The sequence below is a fragment of the Podarcis cretensis genome (genome assembly GCF_951804945.1).
Source record: "Podarcis cretensis genome assembly, chromosome: 17".
Taxonomy (NCBI): Eukaryota; Metazoa; Chordata; class Lepidosauria; order Squamata; family Lacertidae; genus Podarcis; species Podarcis cretensis.
In genome coordinates, this window is record NC_137187.1 from 41,167,738 (window position 1) to 41,180,901 (window position 13,164).

General features: G+C 47.8%; 1 protein-coding gene across 12 annotated transcripts in view; it reads left to right on the forward strand.

Annotated features, from left to right (window-relative positions):
- IQSEC2 (IQ motif and Sec7 domain ArfGEF 2) overlaps positions 1-13,164 on the forward strand; it is a 160,872-nt gene that overhangs the window by 128,805 nt on the left and 18,903 nt on the right. For all 12 annotated transcript variants that reach the window (XM_079958638.1, XM_079958642.1, XM_079958643.1 and 9 more), the window contains 5 exons: positions 2,786-3,080; positions 3,690-4,088; positions 5,752-6,626; positions 11,528-11,689; positions 11,976-12,098. In XM_079958638.1, the coding sequence (XP_079814764.1) occupies positions 2,786-3,080; positions 3,690-4,088; positions 5,752-6,626; positions 11,528-11,689; positions 11,976-12,098 (1,854 nt within the window). The remainder of the gene's footprint in view (positions 1-2,785; positions 3,081-3,689; positions 4,089-5,751; positions 6,627-11,527; positions 11,690-11,975; positions 12,099-13,164) is intronic.

Sequence of the window (13,164 nt, forward strand, 5' to 3'; positions counted from 1 at the left end):
GGAATTTACGCCAACATAAGAGTTCCTTAACGGAAACTCTCCTTCTGGATTCTCTGCGTGACAGTTTCCTGCGCGGAGTAGGCGTCCCCAGCGGAGGTCCTGAGACCTCTCCGCTGTTCTCACTGGAAGTATCTTGGAGCCATCCCTCCGACTGAGTTTCTGCGGGAACTCTCTCTCTCCCCCTGCTGGTTCCTTCCTCAGCATCCGAGGGTCTCCTAGCCTCCTTGAGCCCTTCCACCACCTGACTCTCTGATGGCAGTTCCCTGACAGTACTCAAAGCATTTGCACTTGTTTTCTCATTGTGGCTATATAGATATACTGTGTGTGTGTGTGTGTGTGTGTGTGTGTACACACACACACACACACACACACACATTCTGCAGGTGGCCTTATCAAATTCACTATTTGATGGGAGATCAGAATTGAGCTAGGCACTCTTGCTGTGCTCATCCTTTCCTGGCCTTGCCTACCATTTGTCTATTAGAGGTACCATTAGCACTTGGCCCTTCCCATGTGGAGCTTCACACTGGTTGATCTGCTTCGTGCCGCCCAGAAATGGCACACTCAAGGCAGCCTATGCTGCATGGAACAGACACATGCAGGAGCCTATGGAAATTCCAGCTCCTTCATCCAAATAGCAGGCAAGGCAGCACACGGAGCAGCACATGTGAACATTTGCCTATAGCTAAGATTATCTTGTGAGCTGATGGGGTCCATGAGCTTCCCCAGAACTAGAGGTAGCAACCCATCTTGATTATTGCAACGCAACACAGGTAATAATGCTATTTTTAAAATTTATTAGAATGTGATTGTACAAATGTCATTATGGGTACCTAGTGGGTAGGGCCTATGATTAAATATATATTTTATTAAGTTTTGAAAAAGAGAACAAACATAAGGAAAAACAAAAACAAATGCACAAAAACACCTAACTATACAATACAATAGAAGAAAGAAAAAACAATTTAAAAAACAAACAAACCCATCTTAAAAAAGATTAAAAAGACAAAAAAGAAAAAAGAGCACAAAAAACCCTCTTTTTAGTCCACAACTTTGATTGACTTATTTTCTTGACTTCCTCTCATCTCCCTTTTTTGTATTCCTGATAAAAATTAATTCAGCAAATTCTTGTCCAATTTATTTGTCTAATCCGTCCAATCTTATTTTAAACCTCGTCGCTGGAACCCTTTCTGTTCATTTCAATACCATTAACATTCAAAAATTTTACAATGTTTCTGTAAATAAATTTTAAATTTCTTCCAATCTTCTTCCACCAACTCTTCTCCCTGGTCTCGGATTCTGCCAGTCATCTCCGCCATCTCCATATATTCCATTACTTGCATCTGCCATTCTTCCAGAGTGGGTACATCTTGTGTCTTCCCCTGATTAAGTTCCTGCAGAAGGTCAGTGTTAGGAGAATTCAGAATGGGAACTCACCCATCCCATAAAAGACTCCCAACATTTAACAAGACTGCTTGGGAGCCAAATGGCCAACTTCTGCTTCTCAAAACAAAAACAGATGCAACATGGGAGATCAGACATTGCATCACCTGACTATTCTCTCCCCCCCCCCTCCTTTTAGGTCAGAAGCAGCCTGGGGTAGTAGAGGGGCTCTAGCTTTGATTGGATCTGTGATGCTGCGGGTGTTTAACCCTTTCCCCTTATGTTGCTTCCTGGATCTAAATCACCCTGAAGCTGCTGTTTGCCCCACTAGGAAAAGAGTATAGGCCTGGTGGCCCAGCAGAGATAATAGCAGCTTCGTGGTGCATGTTTTCTGTCAATCAGGGAAATTACATGACTGTGTGGTTGGCAGGCAAAGGTTCATCCTTTTCACCACCAGCTCTTCTACAGTGGTGATAATATTGGCAGCTGATTGAATTGGCTAATTTAGGATAATGGGACGAAAGAACCACAGATGGGGTGCAGTGACTATGGTGTGTTTCCCCCCCCCCCAAATCTTTGTCAATGGAGCTGCCAAGTCTTGATCTTGGTGTGTCAAGCCCCCCCCCCCCCCCCCCCCGCCGCGCACAGCTCAGGGATGAGCCTCTGTTGGCACCTGGAGCTGCCGGTTCTCTCTCTCGGCGAAACTGCTGTGCAGAGCTACTGCTCAGATTTTAAAGGGCAATCAGAGGGGAGTAAATGCATTTTAAAATCCAACTTGGTGGTTTTGATAAGAGACCACATCGGCCAACAGCATTTAAATAATGCCATTTTAAAAAAGGATCTGAGGCAAAATAGGAAAGGAACTATATTACACGATTCCATGGCATAGTTCCCTTTCTGCTTCCTCTGCTCCCTTTTTAAATGGGCAGCTAGCTACCAGCCAGGACTACTACTGCCACCTTCTCTCTCTCTCTCTGACAGTGCTGGGGCTGCAGGCTGGCACCACAGAGGTCGCCATTTCAGAGGTGGGTCAGGGCCAGCCAGATAAATGTGGCTGCCTGAGGCAAAAGACAAGATGGCATCCCTGCCCTGCCTGCCCTCCAACAACCACTGCATATAAAGAAAACCAGACTAGCAATTGCATCTGACTTTGATACTGGCAGTGGGGCAGCATTCTCCCCTGACCTGGAGGCAGCAAGCGAGCTTAGGTGGCTCAGCATTTGCCTTCTGAGCAGATGCCTCACTCTGCCTCCTGGTAAGGTCGGCCTTGGATATAGGAAGAAAGCAAGGCATCCAGAGGCCCAGATAAAACCTACCTAGGCCTTTCTCAAACCTAGCATGGCTTCTCTTCTTTCCCAGTCTTCCACAGTGTTTGCTGAATCTCTCTTCCTTTTTTCTTCAGCGTGGAAGGAGACCCGCCTGGAAGTGAGGCAGGCACTATTATAGTGGACAGCCTGGGCAGTCAGCCTCCATATCGTTGTACCCCTGAGGTGACCAAGATTGAGCACTACGATTTGGCACCCTCTTCATCGTCCTCCTCTGTCTGTCACACTCCATCACCAGGCATTCCGTGGGCTCAGCGTGCTCGGCTGCAGCCAGCCAGTGTGGCGCTGAGAAAGCAGGAAGAGGAAGAGAGCAAGCGTTCCAAGGCACTGTCAGACAGCTATGAGCTCTCGACAGACCTCCAGGACAAAAAGGTAATCGGTGTCTTCAGCGTGCACATTTTATAAGGCCAGGAACCCCAACTATAGCAAGAAGCCCAAGGCAATCTAATGTGTGCCACTTGTCTCCATGATTAGGGCCAGATGATTTCAGAAATGAGAGCCAGAGGCCTACTGAGGCCAACTAGACCAGCTTCTGCTGCCATTCTCACTTGACACAGTGCAGTCAGGAAAGTTGAGGCCATTGCAAGCCTTTGCTCTTCTCGTAGGCCTCCAAGTGTTGCTGGAATATATCGCCCATTATCCCTGGCCATTGGCATGCTGGCTGGGGCCAGCTGGATTTGGAGTCCAACAATATCTGGAGGGCCACAGGTTCCCCTAGACAAGAGATGGCCCAGTAGTCTGACTCAGCAGGAGGCTGATTCATATGTTCTAGGGGATGAAAGTGAAAGCGCTGTCCTTTGCTGTGGCATCTTGCCCATGGTCCTCTAGAATCCTGCCCCCTCCTTTGCTGATGAGGTCTCTCCCAAGCTGCACATCTCTCTTTTCCATAGAACTCATTGTTTAATCCAAATTATTTCCCCCACTCCCTTGCCTTAATCCCTGCGCTCACCACCACCACTGTTCCTCTGTTGCCTACTGCAGGTGGAGATGCTGGAGCGGAAGTATGGGGGCTATTTCCTGAGCCGACGAGCAGCTCGCACCATCCAAACAGCCTTTCGGCAATATCGCATGAACAAGAAGTTTGAGCGTCTGCGAAGCTCGGCGTCTGAGAGCCGCATGTCCCGGCGCATTATCCTCTCCAACATGCGAATGCAGTACTCCTTTGAGGAGTTCGACAAGGCCCAGAATGCCCCTTACTTTGAAGGCAAGCCAGCCTCACTGGATGAGGGGACCATGGCTGGTGCTCGACCTCATCTGCTGGACCGTGGCCTACCCTACGGTGGCTCCTGTCGGGCTGGCTTGGATGGCAGCTCCCTGCATTCCTCTTCTGGAGGCTTTTGCAATGACATCACTGAGCTAGAGGACTCCTTCTCCAAGCAGGTAGGCTGTGCCAAACTGTACACCACCCTTGCCTTTTCCTTTGCCCAGCGAAGACCTTTCAACAACCCCTTTGGCTGTTCTCTTGGTTCCTTTGCTTAGTCATGACCTCAAGCTCCCCCCTCCCTGCCCCATGGACTTTCTTCAGCCCTTCACAAATCCCCTCTGTTGCCCTACCACCATTGTGAATTCAGCTTCCCGGGATCCAATAACAAGTTTTAAACAAATCTGGTGGCTTCCATTTACGTGAAAGGTGATTCTAACTAAACATCAGGGAAAACTTTCTGTTTGACAGTGAGACAGGCTCCCTTGGAAGGTGGTAGGTTCCCCTTCACTGGAGGTTTTTATGCAGAGGTGGCCATTGATGCTTTAGTTCAGTTTCCTGCATTGAAGGAGGTTGGACTAGATGGCCCTTGGGGGCCCTTCCAACTCTACAATGCCAAACGCACTCAGTTTTCATTGAAAGGAAAAAGAGAGATACAAGGAAAGACATGCAGGTGGTATAGCCACTGGTCTTCGACTGTTGGGTCGGGACCCACTAATGTGTTGTGGTCTGACCTAAGGTTGGTCACAACTACCACCCTGCAAAGATTAAGAAATGGGTCCCCAAATGCATGTTTGGGGTAAAAGAGGATTCTGGGTGTGTAAGGAGTGAATCTGCTCTGAACTTCTTGGGTTCTCTTGGATTGTAACTCTGAAAGCAGGCTTTGGTCGCTTGCTAGTTTGGGTTAATTTTATTAGGAAGTCTTGTATCCTGCTTTTGACTCCAAAAAGGTATCCTAAGAAAAAACCCCAATGCAAAATCTGTAGAGGATGCAACTAATATTTAAACACTTACATTTTCTGTGCTGGTGTTTTCTTTCTGCTGTAATACTGTTGCTTCCCAATGTTTTCTGCAATATCCTTCATTTTTTTTTAGATCTGATTTGCGGTATGGTGTTGGTATTAGAGGATGATTTAACCATTTGCCTGTTCACTATGGAACAGCACTATTAAGGATGTTTAGGTCTATTTGCCTTTGATTAAAACTCTCCTCCTTGCACTTTTTGCATCTCAGTACAGCTGGGGGAATTAGGTGGAGGATTTCCTCTTAGTTAGCTTCTGTTCCCTGAAAAAGGGAAGGGACTTTAATTATTGGTTTCTTTTCATATTGTTTTTCTTTTATACATTATAGTAGGTTCATGGCCAAAGCCATTATCCAGCATTGCTGGATAATATGATGCTGTATTAAACACTTCTGTAGAACTCACATTTTAATTCCTTTTCCCTCCCATGGCATAGAAAGCAGTCCCTCAGCAGTGCTCAAAGGTTCTGGCGTGGTAGAGCCCCAAACCGCAGCCTGCATATGAAATCGTGTATTGTGTTTCCTTTGTTGTCTTTAACTGATTTTGATAAATGGATAAACTTCTATTTTTCTACAATACTACATGTCCTGTGCGATGATAGAATACTGCACTTGGCCTCCTGCAATTGTAGCATGCTTTGTAAAAGATTATTCAAAGTGTGATTTGATTTTTGAATAGATGCTTAATTTGTATAGTGCACAGAAGGTGGATTTCCTTGATGCAACAATTTTTGGTTCCATTCCTTCCCCTCCCCCATTTTCTTCTTATAAAGCCCTGAGTATAATCCCTCCTGGCTAACTTCCTTCTGTGCCTTCCAACAGGTGAAGTCTTTGGCAGAGTCGATTGACGAAGCGTTGAACTGCCACCCACTGGGACAGGAGGGAGGGGCTGACGGACCTTCCTTGGAAAAGAGTGAGTCCAAGGAGCAGCAAGGGGACAGTGCTGCCACCTCGTTCAGTGATGTAACGCTGTACCTGGATGAAGGAGCTCCCACATCGCCCATCTCTCTGGAGCGCCCACCCAGCACTGACCCACCTGAGCCCACCACCATGCCAATCCCACCACCACCACGGCCAGAGTACTGGGGTGGGCCACAGCGAGAGGACAGCCGCGAGAACGGTGGCAGCCGACGCAGCACGCCTTGTATGGAATGCAGGGACTATCGACTACGCGGGGCCCATCTCCCGTTGCTCACCATCGAGCCTCCCAGCGACAGCTCAGTGGATCTAAGCGACCGCTCCGATCGAGGTTCTCTCAATAGGGGTCTCATATTTGAGCAAGATGGTTGCAGTCCCCATGGCACCCTCAAGCATGCTGGCGGACCCACCCGTTCCCCACACCCACACCGGCATTATCACCCTGAACAAAACCAGCCACCCCCACCTCTGCCAATACCGCCCCCTCAAGTCCCTGGGCGCCTGCCCCCACCTCCACCGCCGGACAACTCTGATGGGGACAACGACAGCCTCAACAGCACCACCAACTCCAACGAGACCATCAACTGCAGCTCGGGCTCCTCCTCCCGCGACAGCCTGCGCGACCCTCCCCCGCCTGCCCCAGCTGCCTCTTCGGCTCCCGGGGGGCCCTGCAAACAGACCTACCAGCGGGAGACGCGGCACAGCTGGGACTCTCCTGCCTTCAACAACGATGTTGTGCAGCGTCGCCAATACCGCATCGGCCTCAATCTCTTCAACAAGTATGAGATGCTTGGGTGGAGTCATGGGGAGGGAGGTGCCCATGGAAGTTTCAGTAGTAGAAGGGTAGCCATTTTGGAGGGAAGCATTGGGCCTTACAAGGAAGCAGTGAGCTTATTACGGAGAAGGCTCTGTTGGGCCTATTTCCCCCTGCTCTACAGCTCTGTCTCCCGCACTCTTTCCACACAACTCTCTCTTCAACTAGAGTTGAAAGTCTGCGGCCAGCTGGAGGACATGAGAGAAAGCATGAGGGAAAGCGGCGGCAGCGGTGATACTACCCCGCACGTCAGCTGTTAGGCGGGCAGGCGGAGCAGCCTAAACAAAACCCTGCTGTGCCTCCGGTCTCTGGGGCTTCCTCTTCAGGCTCCGGGGAGGGTCTCCTCATGAGCCATGAGGACTCTCCAGTTCTTTCCCGCCATTCCTGGTATTTTTCTATTCTCCCCCCACCCCCGGTGCTGCAGGTATATGCAGCCAAACACGAGTAGAATGCGTGCAAGTGGAGGAACGATGCCTGTACCCAAAGTGGCCTGTGGGCAGCTTGCAAGTAGGACCTGCCGTCAACAGTGCTTTCTCCCCACTTGTGATTCCCAGCAACTGATATTCGGAGGCTTGTTGCCTCTGACAGTTAAGGTAGAACAAAGCCACCATGACTAGTCGCCATTGATAGCCCTTTCCTTCATGAGCTGACCCACACCCTGAGCAAGCAGGACATACAGCCAGGCAGTGGGGGAAATGACCAGATCTCTGGATATTCTGTTTCACCCTGGGGGGGGGGGTGTTGTGGGGTTGCTCAAGCACATCATTTACTGTGGGGCATCAACAATTTCTCAGTACTTCCTAGTTGCCATGGTTTTTGTTCCACCCCTTCCCCTCTGGCTTCCCCTTTTTGTGTTTTGCCAAAATAATAATCGGAAGCAACTTAAGATTCAAATGTGAACAGATAGGCTTACACTGAATAACTCATATTGGTCATGTGGTTTGGGGTTTCCTGCTTGCAGAATTTGGATGTTTGAGGGGAACAGTGTGCATGGACTTGACAATAATAACTTCGATGAAATTGCTGGGCAATCACAATGTGCAAGCATCAAGATGGCACAGTTCCTCTAACTGAGGATGGTTTCTCTTTGTGTGTTGTCTCCTCTCCTTCCAGGCTCAGCTAACAGGCTGAACCCAAACAATATTTGGCAGAAACAGGCAGTTGAAGGAGGAGAGAGACTGATTAGTTGCTGCTGACTTTTGGACTGCCAGGCCAGGTGCTTGAATATTGGTAGAGACGCCCAGGCAGAAAATTTGGGGTCAGTTTAGAGACTGGGGAGTTCAGCTGCTGAAATCCGGTTGAAATTCCTGTTTTGCAAAAATCTATGTTGTAACTATGAGCCACCTCCCTGTGACACCTCACTCCCCAGGAAGGCTTTTGCTCCATTTTGTCTATTTCTGCCTAGCATTACCCTCCTTTTTTATTGGCCATGTTTCTGTGCCTTTATTTATTCACCTTAAAGCTTTTATATACTGGTTTTCCTCACAAATTAGTTTCCATTTATTAACAAAACAATATTTTTTAAATGCCCCATCATCATAATGCAATTTAAACACGAATAATTAAATGATGACAATCAATGTGGAAGAAAGAATCAAAGTAAACATTCAAAGGCACAGGAAAGGCTGGAGCCATTGTTGCTTCTAAGGTTGGGAGGGAGTTCCATAACAGGTGCCACCATAGAGAAGGCCTTGCTGCAGGTCTCCACACTGAACTGCACTCCGTGGTGGAGCTGCAAGCAGGACCCCTCCTGTTTGTGTTGCCCACGGTGCTGGGCAGAGGTGCTCCACCAAATAACAGGCTGACATACAGAAATGTAAGCAGGTGAAACTTTCCCCACCTCCTGTCATGGAACTAAGTGATGGGGAAAACTTCCACATGCTTACATTTCTGCATGTCAGGCTGTTATTAAAGGCACTTGTAACACAGCCAGTAGAAAGGGGGCAGCCTAATAGCCTTCCTGTGCCCCCTTGGTCCCAGCCCACTTCCTTTCCACCTATCCCAACTGGTTGATAACTCCCTGCAGCGCACACTGGTCTTCTGGGCCAAGGAAGGGGGCGGGGAAGGCTCAGATCTTGGCTTCCTGTTGCTCTTGGTAATTTAATTGCTACTGAGCAAGACAGCATCTGTTCCACTGGCAGGAGGCAGGCTCTTCAGGGCTGGGAGGCAGCCATCACAACATATTAACCAGCTGGAGTCATGACTCACGTTGAATCCTTGGGGCAAAGTGCCAAGCTGAGGGAGCTGCATACCCTCCCTCCCTGGGAGACAAACCCTGCTCATTTGCAGATGGTTTGCCTGGCAGAAGAGGGATTAGAATGAGGCCCACTCAATATGCTTTGGTACTGGAAACAGAAAACCCAGAATGGTAACACCCCCTCTCCCCCATTAGTCGAGGTAGATTGCTGTCCATCAGGGCGTTCTCTGCTGGGAGCCCCATTGTAATGAGCAGGAACTTCTCATGTGACTGCCCTGTCAAGTCAAATCCAGTTGCCTCCTCCCACTTTGCTGCTTTTAATCATGGCTCAGAATTTGCTGCGTTGGCATGAGTGCCAGAGCTTGCTTCATGGGACTTGCCATTGCAGGTGCTCATTTCTGGAGAGATCTGCACCGTGGTCCAATATCATCCATTGGGGGCATCTGCTCTCCAGCACATCTAGAGCAACTTTTGTGCCGTATCAATACCTCATAATTAACACTTCCCTCATTGCTTATGCTATTTGGTAAACCAAAATGAGGCTGAGAAAAACTTTTCTCTTTGGGACCCAGATGTTAAGTTGTATCCCAACACACAAACAGGCCCCATGACCTCTTTTTGCCTCTTTTCCATATTTATTGGGGTGCGGGGAGACATGGTTGATGGGGAACAGTATGGCCTACATCTTGTGGCCACTGGAAGAATTCAGTACTGAAACTTGAACCTAAGCATGTGACAGAACAAGATGGTGGACAGTGCCATTTCAGACTGCAGGAGAGGAAATTTTGGTTTTAAAAAACCAATTCTCTGGTAAAACTCCCTGAAAATGGTTCTTGTTTACTTAAAGAGAAATTATGTGTGTTTCATGAGGGAACATTCAAAAATGGTACCTCCTATATGTACCTCCTAAAGACTGTATGTAGACCATTCTGCTGCATCTGCTCCCAGCCAGTGGAGAGTTTTTAAGACCAACTTTGTGACTTACTTAATTTGCACCCACCCCTGCACCAAAGTTGGCCTTAGCCTTTTCACCCTTTTGCTGCCAGAGGCAAAGTTAGTGCCCCAAATCAACTAAATCACATTCAGTCTCCTTCCTCCCCTGTGGGGGATTGGGTTGAACATTTTCTTTAAGGAAAAGGGGAGCATTATGTGACTCCATGGTAGGAGTTAGCCATGGTCTGTAGAAATGGCAGCCCAGCTATCAGGATCAGCAAGGACTCAGACTTGGAGCCTCTTGGTCTATGCAAGGCGGAAGGAAAAGGGACATAGTTTTCCACCAAGCCAAGTGGTGTTCAAAGCTGCATGCTCCACTGTTGGAGTTAAGTGGTCCCCACGGTGATTATCCATTACCATGTCTTGGCCATGGGGCAACTTGCTGTAGGAATGTGATGTTAGCCTCTTCCAGCAATCTGGGGTGTCTGCTGCTGCAAACATTTCTTACCTGCATTGACCCGGGAACAAACAGCTCCTGTCAAGGGAGTGCAAATGTAACCATTGTCTTCACAATGTGGTTTCCTTCATACTTGCGTATCAGCTGTTGAATTAAGCGAGAACACATTTCCTGGTATTCAACTAAGTTTCATTCAGCGTAGACCCATTGAAATTAAAGAAGATAACTCATTTAGGTCTGTCAATTTCCATATGTCTACTCTGAATAAAACCTAGTTAACACCATGCATTCTGTCCTTATCCTTGGGAGCAGGGTGAGGTGTATTTAAGGGTGCTAGTGAAGCAGAAGACCACCTGAGAGTTGCTTCCCATGATTTTTTGCAACATCAGTAAGGACCCTGGGCTGCATCTCTCAGATTTTGTGGTGCTGTCTCTTGGAACAAGGAAACAGCTTGCACCAGCCTAGTTTGCAGATGTATTTACTGGGTCATTTATAATAGCCATTGTTTAACTTATACCAGCCTTGGGCTTGTGCACATAACCAAATGGCAATGTGAAGGCTGAAGTGGAATCAAATGGAGAAAAGAGCCGTTAAGTAGTCTGCAAAAGCCGTTGACTAAAAGCAGTAAATACAAGACACATTAGGTAATTTAGTCGTCTTCCCTCACCTGTTTCCGTCCTCACCCCACTCCAGGTAAGCGCATATAGAAACCATACCAGGCCGGGTCCTTTCTGCAGTCCTGTCCTCTGCCTGGAACATGTGGGTTTAGGTCCCCTGGCAAAGCTCCCCTACCCCACCCGGACCCAGATATCTTCTTCTGAGGCTCTCCTTTGTGTGCCTCTTCCTCAAGAGGTCCAGAGGGTGGCAACATGAGAACGGGGCCTTCTCTGTAGTGGTTCCCCGTCTGTGGAATGCTCTCCCCAGGGAAGTTCGCCTGGCTCCTTCATTACACACCTTTAGGCGCCAGGCAAAAATGTTCCTTTTTAACCAGGCCTCTGGTTGATCTGTTTGACATCCTATACCTTTTTAAAATGTGGCTCTTTTTTTTGGGGGGGGGGGTTATTGGGTTGTTGTTTTTATTCTGATTATATATGTTGTGATCTTTTCTGTGAACTGCCCTGAGACCTTCAGGTATAGGGCGGTATATAAACTATGATGGTGGTGATGATGATGATGATGAAATAGGTGTTCTGCCCTGTATAACTGAGCTGGGGGAAGTGGGCTCCAGGTGAAAATGGTTCCAGGTGTGCATAAAGGCTCCTTCTCATCCCACCGGCAGGAAACCAGAGAAGGGAATCCAGTATTTGATTGAGAGAGGCTTCCTGTCAGACACACCGGTTGGCGTGGCACGCTTTATCCTGGAGCGGAAAGGGCTGAGCCGGCAGATGATTGGTGAATTTCTTGGCAACCGGCAGAAGCAGTTCAACCGGGACGTACTGGAGTAAGGAGTTCTGCTTGATTCCTTCCCCCTCCCCCTCACCACGGTTTTAACTTTTATAGCTCATCCTGTTCCCCAAGGCTCACAGTTACATTTTTAAAAGAGAGAGAAGTGGTAGAAACACCGTAAGCAACCTTACACAAAGTCATAAGCCATCTCTCTAGCAATGGTGCTCCAGGGTTTGGGACAGGAATCCCTAGATGCTGGGGACTGACACATGTCAGGCCAACATATCTCCCCCCCGCCCTTGCTGCTGTGTGTCACTGTCCTGTCTTCTCTTGCCTTACAGCTGTGTGGTAGATGAGATGGACTTCTCCAACATGGACTTGGATGATGCCTTGCGAAAGTTCCAGTCTCACATTCGGGTGCAAGGTGAGGCACAGAAAGTGGAGCGCCTCGTTGAGGCCTTCAGGTAAGTTGGAGGTGCCGCCATCTTTCCAAGGTTTCCTTCTTGACCTAGTCTAGAGCAGCACAGCTCCATCCTTTGGCTCTCACCATGTTGGCTACTGGGAGTCCAACACCCCACCTGGTGAGCACCAGGTTGAGGAAGCCTGGCCTAGAGATCAATGAGCCATGGGCAATGAGGAGCGTGTGGTTCTGTCCCAGAATATCTTTGGTTAATCACTGCAGTAAGAGTGAGATTGTACTGTGATGCTACAACATATAGTTCCTGAATTATCCTGGACCAAGGGGCATGTAAATAATTTTTTTACTGTTAGCAACGATTCCTATATATATTTAGATGGAACACTGAATTTGTTTTTGTTGAAATAAACTATGAGCAAGAGGAAAAACACTAGAGTTTGAAGGATAGCTAAATAAACCATTCAACACTTAAATGGGCAGGTTTATGTGCTGACTCTGGTATATAAATTTTGACTTATGTGGAGCTGGAGTAAGTTTCTAGCTTAATTAGATCCCTTTCTACAACATTTAAAAGCTGTTGTTTTGATTGGTCATATGTGCGCATACATCTCCGTTAGCATGTATCCCACCCACTCCATCCATCTGCTGCAAGAAAGAGCGGACAGGGAATATATGTGTGGCTGTACATGCGCTTATGAGTCTGACAAAGCAGCACATAGTGGGCAAGCAAGAGGTGCCCTCTTTCACCCCATTGTCTGTTAAGACTGCAGAGCATTGGCCAAAGTGGGTAGGCTGTAAATCTGACTGAGTAGCATTTAAGGACTTGACCCTGGATCCTAATACCACCTTTTCAAACTGTCCTGCAAATCCATATTTTTTGTCTAACTTAAAAGTTGCATGCAATTGATGGTAACTTAACCAATCTGTCACTTGATCTTTTACCTCTCATCACTGTTTCAATTTATATTCCTCCCTGGTAACAGTTAGCAAGTCTCTATATGTATTCCAATTTGTCTCTGTGTTATTTTTTTTCCGTGCCAGAGCTTCCATTGGTGACAACCACATTGGTGTTTTTCTTTCTAATAGGTTTTTGTATTTTCCCCATACCCTAT